This window comes from Desmodus rotundus, chromosome 5, assembly GCF_022682495.2.
Source record: "Desmodus rotundus isolate HL8 chromosome 5, HLdesRot8A.1, whole genome shotgun sequence".
NCBI classification, from domain to species: Eukaryota; Metazoa; Chordata; class Mammalia; order Chiroptera; family Phyllostomidae; genus Desmodus; species Desmodus rotundus.
This window is the reverse complement of record NC_071391.1, coordinates 46,096,647-46,112,865: the sequence shown is the minus strand read 5'-3', so window position 1 is coordinate 46,112,865 and position 16,219 is coordinate 46,096,647. Positions and strand designations below refer to the sequence as shown.

Here is a 16,219-nt window from a genome sequence, read left to right as displayed (position 1 = left end):
GAATAAATACAAAGCATTTAGGCCACTGCCTGGCAGGTAGTGCTTTGAGGGTACTAGCTAGGGCAGGGCAGGGCTCTTGCTGGACCCTTCACTTCTTCCCAGTCAGCCATCCAGAACGTGCTGGGCACTGCCATTCCCCTCTCTTCTCCTGGACAGCTGAGCACAGGGCAGAATAGCCAACCCTGGGAGGCTTGCCTCCCATTCAAGTGATAAACTCCTGGGTCTAACTCTAGATCAGCTCTAGATCAGAGCTGAAGTGAAAAATGAAACTGAAAGCTATAAATATGTCCTCGGTTAGAAGAATAATTAAGTATCTGAAAAATTCATAGCAAGTATCAGAGCTGGGAGCTGACCAAGTCTCACTGGCTTCGATCAATGGAAACTGGGAAGCAAAAGTCACATTCCCATTCACACCCAAAAAGTTTGCAAGATACTAGCGGGATATCTGGTTTATTCAAGCTGTGGACAAAGTTTCCACCATGGGAGCTGAGCTGCGGGGCTGAACTGGGCAGGGATGTCCAGGTGTCAAAAGGTAAAAGGATCTCAGCTGAGCACTAGGAACAACATTAGGGCCAGGCCAAACAGGAGAGGCCAGACCCGCTGGAGCCCAGCCCCATTCATGGCCTCAGCATAGAACCTTGCCACATCCTCATTGGGGTTGCCGTGGGCCGGGTCAAACCACATCTGGATGCAGCGGCCACTCCCGCGGCTGTAGTTGCTGACTTTGTAGGAGTGAGTCCAGATTTCATTGCACAGAGCAGCAGGTGTGGGGAAGTAGAAGTGAAAGGGGTGGCAGGCGCTCTCCACCGGGCACTCATTAGACCCTGTGGAAGGATGGAAGGCCTTTAGCACTGGGCTCAGAACCATCTCTGCTTCTGCTGGTCTCACAACTACCCCTCATACACCTGTCTCACTCCCGCCCTCCACCTGCCAATTCCTCCCTCCCCACATGCCCAGGCCCTCACCAGAGGTCCAATTCCAGCCCTTGTGCCAGTTGGTCTTGCAGGTGTAGGAGGTGAGGCAGTCTTGCCACCAGCTCTCACAGTCCTCTTTGCACAGGGGCACGTTCAGGATCCGCTCTCTGCGCCAGCTCTGGTTCACCTGGGAGAAGTGTGGAGGGGAAAAGGACCAGACTCAGGACTCTCAGAGCCCAGCCCGGAATAGCCCCAGAGGTGGAGAGGCAGAGTGAGGAGATGCCTGGGAAGCAGCTGTGGGGAGGACACCACACCTGCTGGATCCAGGGCCCCAGGTTGGGGGAGCACTCATACAGGCAGGTGTCCTGGATGAAGTGGCGCTTGCAGGCTGGTTCCATGGGGCCGCAGTGTTCCCAGTTGAATCTGTACAGGTAGGAGACATCCTTATGGGCTTCCTGGCTGGTATTGACAGAACAGCAGGCGTTCTTCTTCCAGGGACTGCACTGGGTGGGGAAGACACAGGAGTAAGTTCCAGGCCCAGCACAGAATACAGTCATACCTCTGAACTCGTTGGCTTCAGACCTCTTCAAACGCTGTACTCATCACATTTTGACGAGAAAAAAAATGTTTCAGCACTCGGCAATTGCTCATACTTGTTAGAACATGTAGGAGTCACAATTCCACCCCGTAAGGGAAAGTGCTTCATCGTTAGGTACCAGTAGGTTTTGGTAACTGTCACAGAATTTCAACACAAATTAACGACAAGTACCGAGGTACCACTGTATTTCCAAGGCAGCTTCTCCCCTTTGAGTCCTTAGTCCCCTAGTGCAGTCTTTTGGGGAAATACTGAAAATGCTGTTAGGGGGCCCTCTTTTGGGGAGACTCAGTCATTACAAAATTGATTAATTCAAATCTTTATTGAGGTGCCACTAACTCTAAACAGGGCATTTTTCTAGGAACTAGGGACACAGCAATGAACACTTCTCACAGGATAATTGCTTTGGAAAAAAACTGAAGCAGGGTAACGGCATGGGAATTTGCAGTTTTTAGAATGGTCCGATCAAGCCTCATTGAGAAGGTGCAAAGAGCATGAGGTGAGGAAGCAAGTTGAATAAATTTTAATCCCAGAATAGTTGTAATTACATAAATGCTCAATACATTTTTTTAAAGGTTTTATTTATTTATTTTTAGAGAGAGGGGAAGGAGGGAGAAAGAGGAGAGAAACATCAATGTGTGGTTGCCTCTTGCATACCCCCAGCTGGGGACCTGGCCCACAACCTAGGCATGTGCCCTGACTGGGAATCGAACCAGCGACCTTTCGGTTCACAGGCCTATGCTCAACCCACTGAGCCACACCAGCCAGGGCACATTCTTATCAAATGAATGGAAGCCAATGGCTTAGAATTTAGTACAAAACAAGCTAAATATATTACAAAATTTTAAAATATATGTATAGGCTGCACCCTGACTGGTACAGCCCAGTTGGTTAGGCATCATCCCACAAAGGGAAAGGTCATTGTTTCGATTCCCAGTCGGGGCACATGTCTGGGTTGCGGCCCAATGTTTCTCTCCCTTTCTCTTTCCCTCCCTTCCCCTCTCTATAAGAATAAATAAATAAAATCTTTGAAAAAGATAAATAAAATCTTTGAAAAAGTAAAATAAAATATGTATAGGCTGAAGAAGTCGAAGTCAGTGCTGCTGGAAGTATCCAGGTCACGCGGCTGCTGGTCGGTCCACATGGCAATTGCTGCTCAGTGGTCCCGAACCAGCACAAACGCGGCCCTGAGATAACTGCCTGCAGATGAGACCAAAACGAGCGTTTACGCACTGGCAGGCGTATTACAAACGACTTCATTTATAACCTTGGCATCATATTGATTTTTTTTAATGTTTAGATAGGTTTATGTTATTAAAGGGGTTATGGCAAAATAATTGTCATAGGTAGGAGACCTCAGGCCCAGTGGGTGGAGGGCCCCCCAGCTGGACGCATGAATGTGTGCTAGATGCGTAGACCAGGCTGCCCCACCCCCAGCCCCAGGGCCGGGAGATGCGCTTCTCCTGAGCTGTTTGGGGCTGGCAGAAAAGAAGTCACCTCGTGCAGTGTGCCCTTTCTCCCCCCAGGCCCTGGGAGGGGTTCACTCCCAGTCTAAACTGAAGTCAAAATGAACCCCTGTAGCAGTCTGTCCGCCCTGTGTCATTTCCCAGGCCCCTGGCTGGCCCTGCTTCACGCCGTGCAGGAGACAGAAACCCAGCAGCCAAGAAGCTGCGCTGTTAGCTTCTGGCAACGCTGGCACAGTTTATGTTAAACACGTGGTCACCCAGGTTAGGGTTTTCTCTAGGTTTTTTTAATAAAGAGATTGCTCAGATTTTTATTCCGATGACAAAAATCACACAGGGAAGAACACATTATAACTGACGACATGGGGAGTGAGATGTGGTCTGGGAAACATGGGGAACAGGTGCCCACCGTCCCTAGGATGTGCCCTGGAATCTTGGGTTTCCTTCCAGGGCTCCCATGCACACTGAGTGCCTCCTTGAAGTCCCCCAGGGGTCCCATGGAGTGGAGTTTAAGAAGCAACACTGTAGGCCAATGTCTGTCTCCTCAGGCATGGAGAGGGTTTAACATTTCATCTCCGCCTTTTTCTTCCTGAGTCAGTTCCTCCCCACCCCAGACCACTCCTCCTTGACCTGGGCCCACCTGCTCGTGCAGCTGGTCCTCTGGGCTTGGCCTTTCCTTGTGGTGCTTGGCGTCCATACAGACGTTGAGAAGCTCAGCCCCGGGCCGGGCTGCCCATACTGCGGTGCCCCACACCAGAAGGAGCAACAGCTGTGTTGTCACTGTTAAGGCCATGTCAGTCCCTGAAGGAAGAAAAGCTGTGGTCAGTGACATCAAGGAAAGTAAAGGTGGCGCTTCAAGTTGTGGGAATAGATCCAGGTGGGCGGAGCCTTGAGGAAGCCCGGGCGGTTTACACCCCACCCCCACACCTCAGTCTTCCCAGCCTCAGTGAGGGGTGGGAGCGAGCACCGCTTCCTGGGACCTACCTTGGCTGGGGCCTCACTGACTTCTGCACTTGATCTTGAGGATTAAGTGATACAATTAAGGGATGGGGTTCGGGCAAAATGCAAAAATAGCCAGGAGATTGCCAAACATTCAACTATCTCTTGTTCAAAATTCTTAGAGGCAAATGTTTCAGAGTTTAAAATTTTATGATTTTGTAAAAGGTAACACAAGTACTCAACATGCACTCAACGATCAGACACACGCTCTGTGGTGAGGCAGTTACACTGGTGGGATAAAGACTTAGGAGCCCTGGCCAGCTGACATGGTTGGTTGGAGTGTTGTCCCATACACCAAAAGGTTCCAGGTTCGATCCCCCAGTCAGGGTGTGTATCAATGTTTCTCTCACATCAATGTTTCTCTCTCTCTCTCTCAAATCTATAAACATATTCTTGGGTGAGGATTAAAACAACCACTGTATTAATTCCAGGTCAGATTTTGACACCGAAAGACTTTGTGTAAAAGTTTACAGTATCTTACTTTTGGAGCTCCAGATCCATTGCAGACCTACATTTGTTCGTTTGTTCCCTCGTTACCATTTTATTTACTTACTTACTTACTTACTTATTTATTCGTTTATTTTAAAAAGCCTTGGTTCCAGCCCTTCCCAGCTTTATCATTTGCCCTCTCCCAAAACCCATGTGGCCCGGGCGATGTCACACGGCTTGGTGGGCGGGCAGTGACAGACAGCTGGACAGCCCCTGGGGCCTTGGGAGGCTCCTGCGCCCTCTGCCCCAGAGCTGGTCTCTGCACAGCCATCAAAGCACCTCAACCCTCTGACCTCAGACACTGAGCTTTAGGAGGTAACTGTTCCCTCAGCCCACTGGCTCTCCCGAAACACTCACTTGCCACAGCTCCGCATCGCCCCCCGTCTTTTGTAGAACTCAGGCGTCTCGCCTGGGCCTGGTGGACAGGACCCGCACTGAGCAGCCCCCAGGCTGACTGCCCAGCAGGGCTCCAGGACACCTGGAACTGAATTCCCACCCAGCTCTCCTCCTTCTCCTCCTCAACCCCTCCTCAACCGCCCCCCCCACCCCGTCCACCTAAGAAACATCCGAACCTGTAGAGAATTTTTTAAGAATTAATTTCTGTCCAACAGAGGATAGGGCTGGAAGCAAGATTTCAACAGACTGAAAAAAAATGCTTTGAAAAAAAAAACGTTTGCAGTCTCTTTTACAAAGAAGGAGGGAAGGTAAGGAAGATTACAGAAAGGTGGGAGAGAGCAAGGTGGGATCAGATTACCTCAGGTATAATTAGAAGAAGGGGGCTGAAAGGGGGCATTTTAAAGGGTGTTAATCCAGATACACAGAAACCACCGACAGGTTTGCCTCAGGCAAAGATATCCTTGGTGAAGAAGTTATGTGTGCCTGCTGTGTGACCAACCCACAGTGACCCACCTAGTTAGGAATTTATCACATTGCCCTGTGACGTGACTTTCCATAGAAACCCCCTTTTTTGTCCACACCCAGTCCCCTTCCATAATCCATATTTTGCTTCTCTGTTCATTCCAGTGTTCGTTCATTCTATCATTTGCTAATTCATTAATTCCAGGACCCAATCGGTACTCTCGGGGAGGGCAAGGAGGTTCCTTGGGGAAACAAAGTCTAATTTAGAGCACAGGGTTTCCGACCAGCCTCAACACAGTCCCTGTCCACTCACCCTCGCCTCCTACTTGACCTTGGGGTAAAATACCTCAAATTATCTTGAGGCTTAGTTTCCTCATCTGAGGATTAAATGTGTGTGTTGGGGGCGGGGGTGGGGCAATAAATGACAGCCAGCTGGATGCAGATTGAAGGGCCAGTCGGGCACAGCTGGACAGATGTGCTCCAAGTCACAGAGCAGGGACCACCCAAGTCTGACTCTGGGACCCTCAAGTCCAGAGTTCCTTCCATTTTTGTCCCCTGTACCTTCTCTGTGCTGAGGCTGTCATGGGGGCAACTGATTCAGAGCATGGGGGGTCCTGGGCTGGGGGCAGAGAAAGCCCTTTCCCTGGGTTCTGTTGGATCCCACCTGGTCAGTTAGTCTTTTTTTTTTACTGTGGCTGCTTTCTAGAGGCAGAGGTCTCTTCCTCTCTGTGCCACCTACATCACTCTACAAGCCCCTCCACCCACTTTCCTAAGCTCAGCTTCAGATCTTGGACTGGGTGCAACCCCACCACCACCCACAACTATCACCCTCAAAACACACACACACACACACACACACCCCACGGCCCCAGACTTAGCGCACTCAGAACTCAGGGCTGTGCTAAAACGCAAGAGCCCTGGGTTCTGGTTCGGGGGCAGGCACTGACTTGTAGTTTAGCCTTAGGCAGGCCCTGCTCTGCTCTGGCCTCAGCCTCCACGTCTGGATTCTCTGACCTTGAGGCAAAGTGGACCCTCCCAGTTCAGCAAACCCTTTAACACATGCTGAGAGTACCACAGGGCTTGTTGCCTGTGATGAGGGGTGGGGAGTGGCATACCTGGGAGTGAAGGTGGCTCTGTGTAGCTCAGGCTTCTGCTCTGCTCTACAGTTCCTTCCCCTTCCCCCCACCCCGCCGTACTTCAGGAATGGCTGTGGTTTAGTGGCCTAGGAGACGGGCATTTGGTCAGACAGTGGGAATGTGGCCCAGGAGTGGAGCCTGGGATCGGGCGAAGGCCACTCAGCAGTTAATTATTGCATGTGGTCACAAGACAGGCCTCCATGGGAGGGGGTGAATTAATAGTGCAAGCCTAATAAAAATAATTAATAATAATAATAATAATAATGATGATGTGGGCCTAAGGCCATCTCCAAGCTCCTCTTACCCATTTTCTCCACAAAACTCAGGTCTGATAAAAGCTTGCAGTATGAGTTGCTGGATCCTTTCAAATAATCAGGTCCACTTCCAACATCCCTGTCCTGTGATACAGGTGAGAATGAGACTCAGGGAGTCAGGGCAGAGCCAATTGCGGGGCAAGAGCTGGAGTGCAGGCTTTGAGCTCCCAGCTGTAAAGAGCAAAGAGCTCCTGTGTCCAACTCACGGAGCCACCAACTCCTCCAACCTCATCAGCCCCAGGCGTCACTCACCTCCAGCTGCAAAATCGCAGACCTTCATTGGCTTGATGACCAACCAGAGCCTCATTTGTCCCAAGATTCCAGCTCTCCCGCCATCTCCTACTCACCCACCCACCTCCACAGTTATGCTTTCTACAGCATCTAAGAGTCTGGTCTAATTTAGACTCCCACCACTCCCACCCCAGCCAAGGACAGAATCCTTCCTTTTTTCACCCCCTGCGACCAGGGTGACACCACTGCGGGTGGGGGGGATGGGAAAGGGGAAGAGCAGATTTGGGCAGGAGAAAACGCTGAGGTGACTCTTGTCGAGGGGCTTGTGTGCAACCCAGGGGAAGGCGGTTGCAGATGTGGGAGCCATCAGCCTGTGGATGGCAGCAGAAGGTTAGGAAGGATGGGGCCCCAATACCCTCCAGAAGGCCACAGGTCTGGGCCCCTGGAGCAGGAGGGGGCTGGAGAATCAGAGGAGGCAGCTGGATCACTGGAGGAAAATCAGTCAAGAAAGAAGGCCCTAAAGGGTTTGCAAAGAAATGGATTTCCAGCTCAAGTCCTGCTTTCTCGCACTCGTGCTCTCTCTCTCTCTCTCTCTCTCTCTCTCTCAGTAAGCCTTACCTGAATCCTGTCACAACCTGGGAGGGTTAAGCCCTCCGAAGATCTCAGCAGGTAGAAGGCCACTGGAACCCTCAGGCCTCCCTCCTGACTTTACTAGCCTGGCTCAGCCTTCTCCTGATTGGAGAATGACAAGGAGTCTAGGACCACCTAGACCACTTAGATCGCAGATGAAAATTCTTCAAGATGGGATTTGCTCCTGCTCCTCATCCTCCACCCTCACTCTGGCAGCTGATCATTTGTGAGCTAAAGCCCCTCCTCCACCACAGGAATGACGTCTGGCCCCTGAACCAGGCAGGGCCCTGGGCCCTGAGGGCTTCAGAAGGGACCAGCAAATGGAAGGTGAGTTGGAAGTGGAGTTCTGGTCTGTGAGGAGTCCCTGCCCTTGTTGAGCCTCATGCTCTTGTTGACATAAGAAACATCCAAACCTGTAGAGAATTTTTATGAGTTTTTTGAGCCAAAATAGACAACAACTGCTGGGAAGTAAAATCTCAAATGCTCGGGAGAATGACGCTTTTGCAGTTTCTTTTAAGCATTTTACATTCTGGAGGGAAGTGAGGAAGATTGCACGAAGGTGGGAGAAAGCAGCGCATGGGTTAGATTACAGGACAGTTAAGATGTGCTCCTATGAGGGCGGCTCACCACTGATTTCAAAGGGGCATCAACACAAAAACAATGGACAGGCTTGCTTAAGGCAAAGATAAACCTGTTTTTAAAAAGTTTTAGGCCTGGGGTGTGACGACCCACCATGACCTGCCCAGTTAGGAATTTATAACCAGATCACCCTGTAATCAGGTCTACTTTCCTTACAACCCTCTTAGCCCTTCACAGCTCTTCTCTGCATCAGGGGCCGGGGTGCTAAGGCCACCTGGCCATCTGGGAGAAATGGGATCAAGCAGCCACCTTGGAGCCAATTCCCGTATCTGCCCATACCGGAAGCTTAATACCAGCAAGATTAGTCACACAAAAATAACAGGAAGATGTTTGACCTGCACAGGTGGGAGCTCTGGGCTTCAGGGAGTGGGGATGGGAGAAACCAGAGCTTTTCCTGAATCCCAGTCCATCACATGTGTACAATTGCAGTTGCTTCTCACCCATCCTCATACCTGTGGAGTGGGCTGTCCCCAGGCAGCAAGGAGGGGCTAGGGGTCAGACCTGAGTGTGATTCCAAGCCCAGCTTCTTTCACGAAGAAAGGAGAGCTCTGTGGGGGGCTCTCAAAGCATCGCCTGAGGATTGCAGATCCAGTGTTTCTTCTCTGGGCTCACTTCTTACCTTTGCCCTCTTAACTTCTATCTTAGCTGCCTGGAAATTCTGTCTGCCTTTCTATTATCTCCAAGCCTTTGCTGAACCTTCTCCATGAAGGGCTGTTTCTCCTGCCATTTTCTGCTTGGCAAACATGACTCCTCTGGAAGCCTTCCCTGACCTCTCTGTGTTTCTGCGTAACTACGCCACACTCTGGGCTTCCCTGTAGCAAAACCTCAGCTGCTTATTTTCTGAGAGTTATTTGTTGTCAGGTCCATCTGCCCCCACCAGATGTGTAAGGTACTCAATTTCCTCCCTGTTAGTGGAGACCAGCAGACTGGGTACTCAGAAAGCCTCTGTTGCCTGACAGTATGAGGGCGTGGATTCCTTAACTTCCTGAGCACCTCCCCTGTGCCAGGTACTAACCCAGGCTGGTGCGACAAGGCACAAACTACAAAGACAGGGCCCCTGCTTTCAGAGGTATTTGTCTTGTTAGGGAAATGCCAGACAGTACACAGAGCAGGTTTGTATCTGTGCAAAGGGAGGAAAGGGATGAGATAAGGAAGTGCTTGGAGGCATACTCTCCCCTGGGAGCAAACCCACACCTCTCTCCTCCCCTCCCTCCTTCTTCCCCCCAGCAGTAAAAAAGAGAAGAAAAAAAAAAGTGCCTGGAAGACTGCTCTAGTTTAGGTGATCAGAAGTCATTTTAGGGGGAAATTTTAAGTTGAAATCTAAGTGACTACCAGGAAAAAGCATGCCGATGATAAAAGAACATTCCAGGAGCACAGGGAGGGAATTGCTGAGTAAAGGCCCCAAAGTGAAAAATGAGTGGAGCTCATGTATGGGGGAGTGGAGGGGCAATAATTTGACATGTAATCCAAGGAGGGGGAATGGGCAGGGCCTTCTGTGCCATTGGAGACGTTTGGCTTTTCCAACAGACTCATCGAAAAGCATCAAAGGGTTGGTGAGGAGCTGTCATCTAAGAAGACATTTTTGGTGTTTGTTTTTACTTTTTAAAAAATATGTCAGTAAAACCGGTGGGTTAAAGTTTGCTGACAAATAGGATATCTACAGTTCTCAAAGTATCTCCCTACCACATACATATTAATTATAAAGAGGAAAAGATAGTAAATAGCCCTGGAGGACCCACTATCAACCAAAAGACTGGTTACCAGCAGCAGCAGCAGCAGCAGACCTGACGCCATGCACCTCCCACCTTGACGCAGCGAGAAGGGCAGAGCGTTACTTCTGGGGTATTCGTGGCAGAAGCGCACAGCCTCAGTCTAGTGACGAGGAAACAGACACACTCAGAATGAGGTGCTGTCAGCCAAATAACTGACCCGTGCTTTTCAAAAGTGTCAGTGTCGTAAAAGAGCCTCCTTCCCTCAAATATTCATCGGGAGGTGACTGAACTGAAGGTGACATGTACAGAGAATACAATATTGTACAGCAATGAAAAAGTATGAACCAGGTCTCCATAGATTGATACAGAAATATCTCAGAAACCGTGTGTTCCCATGATAAGGCACATGGCAAAACAAAACAACACCTATCAGCTTGGCAGAAAATCAGAAGTTTGACATCACACTGTGTTGACTAGGCTGCAAGGAGACAGGCACTCATGTACTGCTGGTAGGGACCACACCGACACAACCCCTGTACAGCTGTGACTATCAAAATTAGAAACCCACATACTCCTTGACCCAGCAATCCCTCTGCTGGAGTTCAAGCACAACGAACTACCAAGTACAAAATTATCCATCGTAGCATTATTGGTCATTTTTTTAAGAAGGAAACAATGCACGTGTCCATTATTGAGACCTTTCCACCAATATTTCCATCCCAGGCCACATCTAGTAAGAGAAGGATGGGGAAGGAGACATTTTTCCCACCAGAAGCCCAATAACTTATCCGCCAATTTCTGCCCACCTTCCCTCCACCAATCCCCTTGTGCCTTTGTGATCCACAAAAGATGAACTTGGCATCAGGGAAGCCTGGTGAAGAACTAAGAGCCCCAGACTAAGGGATCAGGTTACATTCTCTACTTGCTTGTGAATTTCAAGTTAGTCCCAGCCTCTCTTGGGTCCTCTCAACAGGAATGATGAATCAGTGAGGCCTGTTCCACCCCACAACCCCTTCATCCTCAAATTATTTGCAAGACCCAGGACACACGTGGATCTCTCTCTTTGAATAGGCTGTCACAGAAACCTCACTGTACCAATCTTGAATAAGAAACCTATGACCAGGGCATTCTGAGGCCCCTGATTGAGAGAGCTGGCTGAACTGGGCTGAGCTGAGGTCACCCAGGTTGGGTGCAGGCAAGGAAAATGTCCAGGTATCAGTAGTGGGAGCAACTAAGCCAAGAAGCCAGAGTCAGGCAGAGCAGGAGAGCCCCAATCCCATGGGCCGTGGCCCTAGAATTCATGGCCAAGGCATAGAACCTCGCCACCTCCTCATTGGGATTGCCCTGGCCCGGGTCGAACCACATCTGGATGCAGCGGCCACTCCCTTGACTGTGCCTGCTGACTTGGTAGGAGTGACTCCAGATGCCCTCACACAGGGCCACAGGCGTGGGGAAGTAGAACTCGAAAGTGCGGCAGACGGCCTCAGCGGGACACTCGTTAGATCCTGCAGGAGGAGAGAGGATAGACACAGACATTCATCCCCTGGTTACCCAGAGATACTCACACAACCCCAATTCTTCAAACGGCCTTTGTCAAAACCCTTCCTCAATCTCCCGCCTGCCTGGCCCTCACCTGAGGTCCAGTTCCAGCCCTTGTGCCAGTTGGTCTTGCAGGTGTGGGAGGTTCGGCAGTCTTGCCACCAGCTCTCACAGTCCTCTTTGCACAGGGGAACGTTCAGGAAACGTTCTTTCCGCCAGATCTGGTTCACCTGGGTGGGAGGTGGGAGGGGGAAGGCTCCTCTCAGCCAGGCAGGTGGCAGCCACAGGCTTGACTGAGCTGGGGGGCAGCCTGCTGGGCTAGGGTGAGGGAGACCCGCACCTGCTGGATCCAGGGCCCCAGGTTGGGGGAGCACTCATAGAGGCAGGTGTCCTGGATGAAGTGGCGCTTGCAGGCGGGCTCCATCTTGCCGCAGTGGTCCCAGTTAAAGTTGTACAGGAGGGAGGTGTCCTTGTGCAGCTCCTGGATGGTGCTGACGGAGCAGCAGGCGTTCTTCCTCCAGGGACTGCACTGGGTGGGGCGGACAGGGCACTGAGTCCTTCCCCTACCACACACTTGTGCCGCACCTCGTCTCTCCCCATTTGGTTCTTGCTCTCCTGCCCCAGGTAGGTTGCCCTAGAAACACTCACCATGAGGACCCCTCTGTTCCTGGCCTCCAGGAGCTTACATCTTGGGGGACACTCAATTACAACAGTGTGATCAGGGTTTTGTGGGAGCCTGGGAGAAATCCCGACTTAGGAGGACAATAAAAGATTTCATTTATTTGTTTTTTAGAGAGAGGAGAAGGAGGGGAGAAAGAGAGGTAGAGAAATATCAATGTGAGAGAGAAACAGCGATTGGTTGCTGCTGGTACGCACCTTAATCGGGGACCAAACCTGCAACCCAGGCATGTGCCCTGACTAGGAATCGAACCGGTGACCTTTCTCTTTGCAGGACAATGCTCAATTGAGCCACACCAGCGAGGGCAATGAACTATTATTTACATAGCCCTTAACATTGTATAAAGATTTCTTAAATTTATTCATTAAAAAAATTATTGTTATGCCATGGCTGGGTAGTTCAGTAGGTTGGAACGTCGTCCCAATGCACCGAGGTTATGAGTTCAATCCTGGGACACAGCGCCTAGAAGGATCAACCAAAGAATGCATAAATGAGTGAACAAAAAATCAACGTTACTTTCTCTCCGTCTATAAAATCAATCAACAAAAATAAAAAAACTGTTAAAAATTATTCTTGGGTGTCTATTCTATGCCAGTCCTGTTCCAGACTGAACAGAGCAGACAAGACAGACAGAACTGTGCTCATGGACCTTACATTCCGGTCACGGGAGACAGACAGCAGGACACTGAGAGAGAAGAAAGGTGACTGTAAGGCTATGGTCAATTCCATGAGGAAATTCACCGCAGGGAATGGGAACGTGGAGTATGGGGCGATTGTGGGAACTTTAAATAAGGCGTCTTGAAAAGCCACTGGAAGGTGACATTCAGCGTGAAGGAGGAAAGAGAGTGAGCGATGCAGTAATACATTGTTGAATGACCGTATTCTTGGCAAATATTAAGACCTGTGTCCCCTGCCCCGCCCCCTGCCAGTGGCTAGGCCAGGACCAGACACGTAGCAGGCGCACAGAAACACGTGCTAAAAAAGTAAATGAAAGACATCCTTATGCTTTTCTAATCTAAGCCGAACTTCATCTTACCCATAGACACACCACACTTTAGCACGGTTTTTGTATAATGTAGACCAGATTGTCCAGATCAAAACTAAAACCGAACCATGAAATAAATGGAAGGCTGTGCTGTATGTTTTGCGTTGCTGGAGTTAATCACCGTTGTAGACAAACGTGTCAACAATGGCAACACTGCTTAGCGTATCTCGTACAATTTAAGTTGCCAATAGAATACACCTGGATCGATCTTCATCTGTAGCTGCCTCATTCATAGTGATTCTGTGAATAAAAGGCACGTGCTATTTCAGTGACTGCTAATGTAGCCATACCAGGAATGCGCATGCTGAAATGCAGGTATTTTATTATAAAGTCCTTTCTTTGGGCTTCTCCTTTGCACTACAGGTGGTTATGTTGGTATTTTTTAAACTAACTGTGCAAATAGATTCTATGAGCTTCAAACATCATTCCAGGATAGAAAAGAAGCCTAAACAATATTTGTCATTAAAAGGAGGCATGGAGCCCAACACGGTTGCAACCAGGTGGCATAAATGTTTGAGACTGTGTGAAAGGACAACGCCAGAGCCCTGTGTCACAGCAGGTCCTGTCCTTCGCCCTCAGCCCTCCATGGGACAGTCACAGTGAAAGTAGGAAAAACGTCCTCCCCAAACCGGAGGTGTCTGCCCAGGTCCTGGCGCTACCGGACCTGGAGGGCTGCTCATGCAGGTGCCTCTGTGTGGCCTCAGTGTCCTCCTTCGTGTCGTGTGGGAAATGTCACCTACCCACCTCCAAGGACCCCTGGAGAAATGAATTCACGTACCGAAAACACACGACACCTAGTAGGTGCTCCATACATGATTATTCCATATTATTGCTCACGTGGTGTCCTGTTCTGAGGAGGCCACCCGAAAATCACCTGAACACTCCCGACTTATCTTCTCAGCCATCACTCAAATATGGGGTGTCTGACCCCTCAGCCCTTCCCCCACCACCCTGACTTCCTCTCCCCTGTCAGAAGCAGGCCCCTCCCCAACAGAGCCACACCCCAGCCACACCTGGCCATGCAGCTGGTCCTCAGGGCCTGGCTTGGCCTTGTGGTGTTTGGCGTCCATGCAGACGTTGAGCAGCTCTGTCCCGTCTCGGGCACTGCACCTGGCGGCTGAAAGCCAGGCCAGCAGCAGCAGAGGTGCTGTCAGTTTCCAGGCCATGTCCTTCTGTCCTGCAGAGGAGGCTGTGGTTTGGGAGAACAAGGCCTGAGGGGACAGAGCCCACTGCAGGCTGCGGCCTTCGCCCCCTGTCTCAGTCTGCCCACCTCCACAGTGACGAAGGGGGTCAGACCTTGGTCCTTCAGTGCCGGGGTCCTGAGGCTCCCTGAGGCTGAGACTGAAGAGGCTGGCAAAGGGGGCTCCCTCACCCCAGCCTAGGAGGGCTCAGAAGGGCATGTGGGGTCAGGAGGTGGGCCCTGGGGGACTGTTCCCAAGTTGAAGAAGACGTCTTGCACCCACACCTTCTCTCTGGACTTCACCTTAAAAATGTAATGAAATAGGTGAGGTCCCTATTTCCTGAAAAGGGCCAGGGGCGCACAGCACCCTTATCCTGTATCCAGCAAGTGCTCTGCCCTTAGACCTTGGATCACCTGGTCCCCGCCACCCCCTGGCTTAGGATCCCTGCTGTGCTGTGGAAAACAGTGGCCCAGCTCAGCTGAGTTCTCCAAATCAGCTGGGGAAGAATCGAGTGATGTAACACAAACAGGACCCTGTCTGCTTAAATGCTACAGAAATGGACAGAGTGGTGGTTTTTAAGCAGCTTTTTCCTTCCCTATTTCCTGAAAGCCCCTTCCTCCCTTCACCCCGTGGTGTCCCCGGCCTGCTCAGCTCTCTCTGAGAGCAGGACTAATGCTCCAGACTACCACCTTCCTCCTCCAAACAGACAAACCAACCGACCGACCAATGCAGAGACCCTTGACCTGGAAGGGCACCGTAAAAGTCTACCGTGTTAAAGCAGCCTACCAGACGGGCACTGAGTGTCAAGGGAGGCACCTGGTAAAAATGACGCCCCCCCCCCCCCCCCCCCCCCCCCCCCCCCCCCGTCTATCCGGGACTGCCTGCCATCCCGATCCCCACCCATCACAGCCGCTTTCCTTTGAGTTCAGTGGCTGCAGTACCCAAGAGTTGGTACTAAGACCCACTCCTCTCCCTCCCCATTCCCCCATGCACTTGATCACAAAGCCCTGGCCAGGGTCTCTCCAGAACCTTCCTAGCATTCACTTCCCTTAACTGTCTTTGGGGTCCCTCCTCCAGTTTCTTCCCCTTCAAGTCCTCTTCCCCACAGGAGCAAGAGTGATCTTCCTGAAGAAACATGCCCTCTCCTACACACAGACCCACCAAGTCCCCACGGTGCCCCATCTCCCTCCCCTCCTTCGGGCATCTTGCCTGAGCCGCCTTTGCTGCTGGGAGCACACTCTGGCGTGTCTGGACTGGCCCCTCTCTGGGCGGACAACAGCTCCAGGACCCTGGACTGTCCCCAGTAGTCTCCGTCCTCAGGCAGGATAGATTGCAAGGACTCTGAGTGTGCTTCCTCACAGAATGTGCCCTGCAGTAAGCAATTTTAATGCCTCCTCCCTCCCCTTCGGGACCCACCTCATCAAACCTCCCTTAGTTTTGCAAATACTGCTCAGTAATGTTAAGTGCATTCATACTATTGTGCAACCAACCTCCAGAACTTTTCCATCTTGTAACAACAAAACCCTTTTCCCAGTAAGCTACTCCTCCCCGTTTCCTCCTTCCCCCAGTCCTTGGCAGCCGCCATTGGACTTTCTGTCTCTATGCATTCGGCTGCTCTCAGAACCTGCTGTAAGAGGCATCACGCAGTATTTGTTCTTTTGTGACTGGCTCCTCTGACTACATGATGTCCTTAAAGGTCATCCATGTCTCAGAATTTCATTCCTTTTTATAGCTGATAATATTTGGTAGTGTGTGTACCTCAGTTTATTTATCCTTTTCCTCATCAATGGACACT

At 50.8% G+C, this 16,219-nt stretch overlaps 2 protein-coding genes across 3 annotated transcripts; both read right to left on the bottom strand.

Annotated features, from left to right (window-relative positions):
• Nucleotides 1-431: 431 nt before the first annotated feature.
• Nucleotides 432-6,585, bottom strand: LOC112315996 (folate receptor alpha). Of its 2 annotated transcripts, none has more exons than XM_024572672.3 (5): nt 6,434-6,585; nt 3,613-3,773; nt 1,229-1,417; nt 966-1,101; nt 432-824 (listed from the first exon to the last, which is right to left on the bottom strand). In XM_024572672.3, exons 2-5 carry the CDS (start codon nt 3,763-3,765, stop codon nt 544-546), a joined length of 759 nt encoding a protein of 252 aa, XP_024428440.3. In that variant the 5' UTR covers nt 3,766-3,773; nt 6,434-6,585; the 3' UTR covers nt 432-543. The 2 variants fall into 2 exon arrangements, with proteins under 2 accessions (XP_024428440.3, XP_053780937.1); XM_053924962.2 differs by lacking the exon at nt 6,434-6,585 and adding an exon at nt 6,266-6,290.
• Nucleotides 6,586-7,609: 1,024 nt separating this feature from the next.
• On the bottom strand, nt 7,610-15,771 carry LOC112315921 (folate receptor gamma). The gene is made up of 6 exons (XM_053924961.2): nt 15,634-15,771; nt 14,540-14,726; nt 14,257-14,432; nt 11,860-12,048; nt 11,614-11,749; nt 7,610-11,485 (listed from the first exon to the last, which is right to left on the bottom strand). Exons 3-6 carry the CDS (start codon nt 14,407-14,409, stop codon nt 11,196-11,198), a joined length of 768 nt encoding a protein of 255 aa, XP_053780936.1. The 5' UTR covers nt 14,410-14,432; nt 14,540-14,726; nt 15,634-15,771; the 3' UTR covers nt 7,610-11,195.
• Nucleotides 15,772-16,219: the final 448 nt, after the last annotated feature.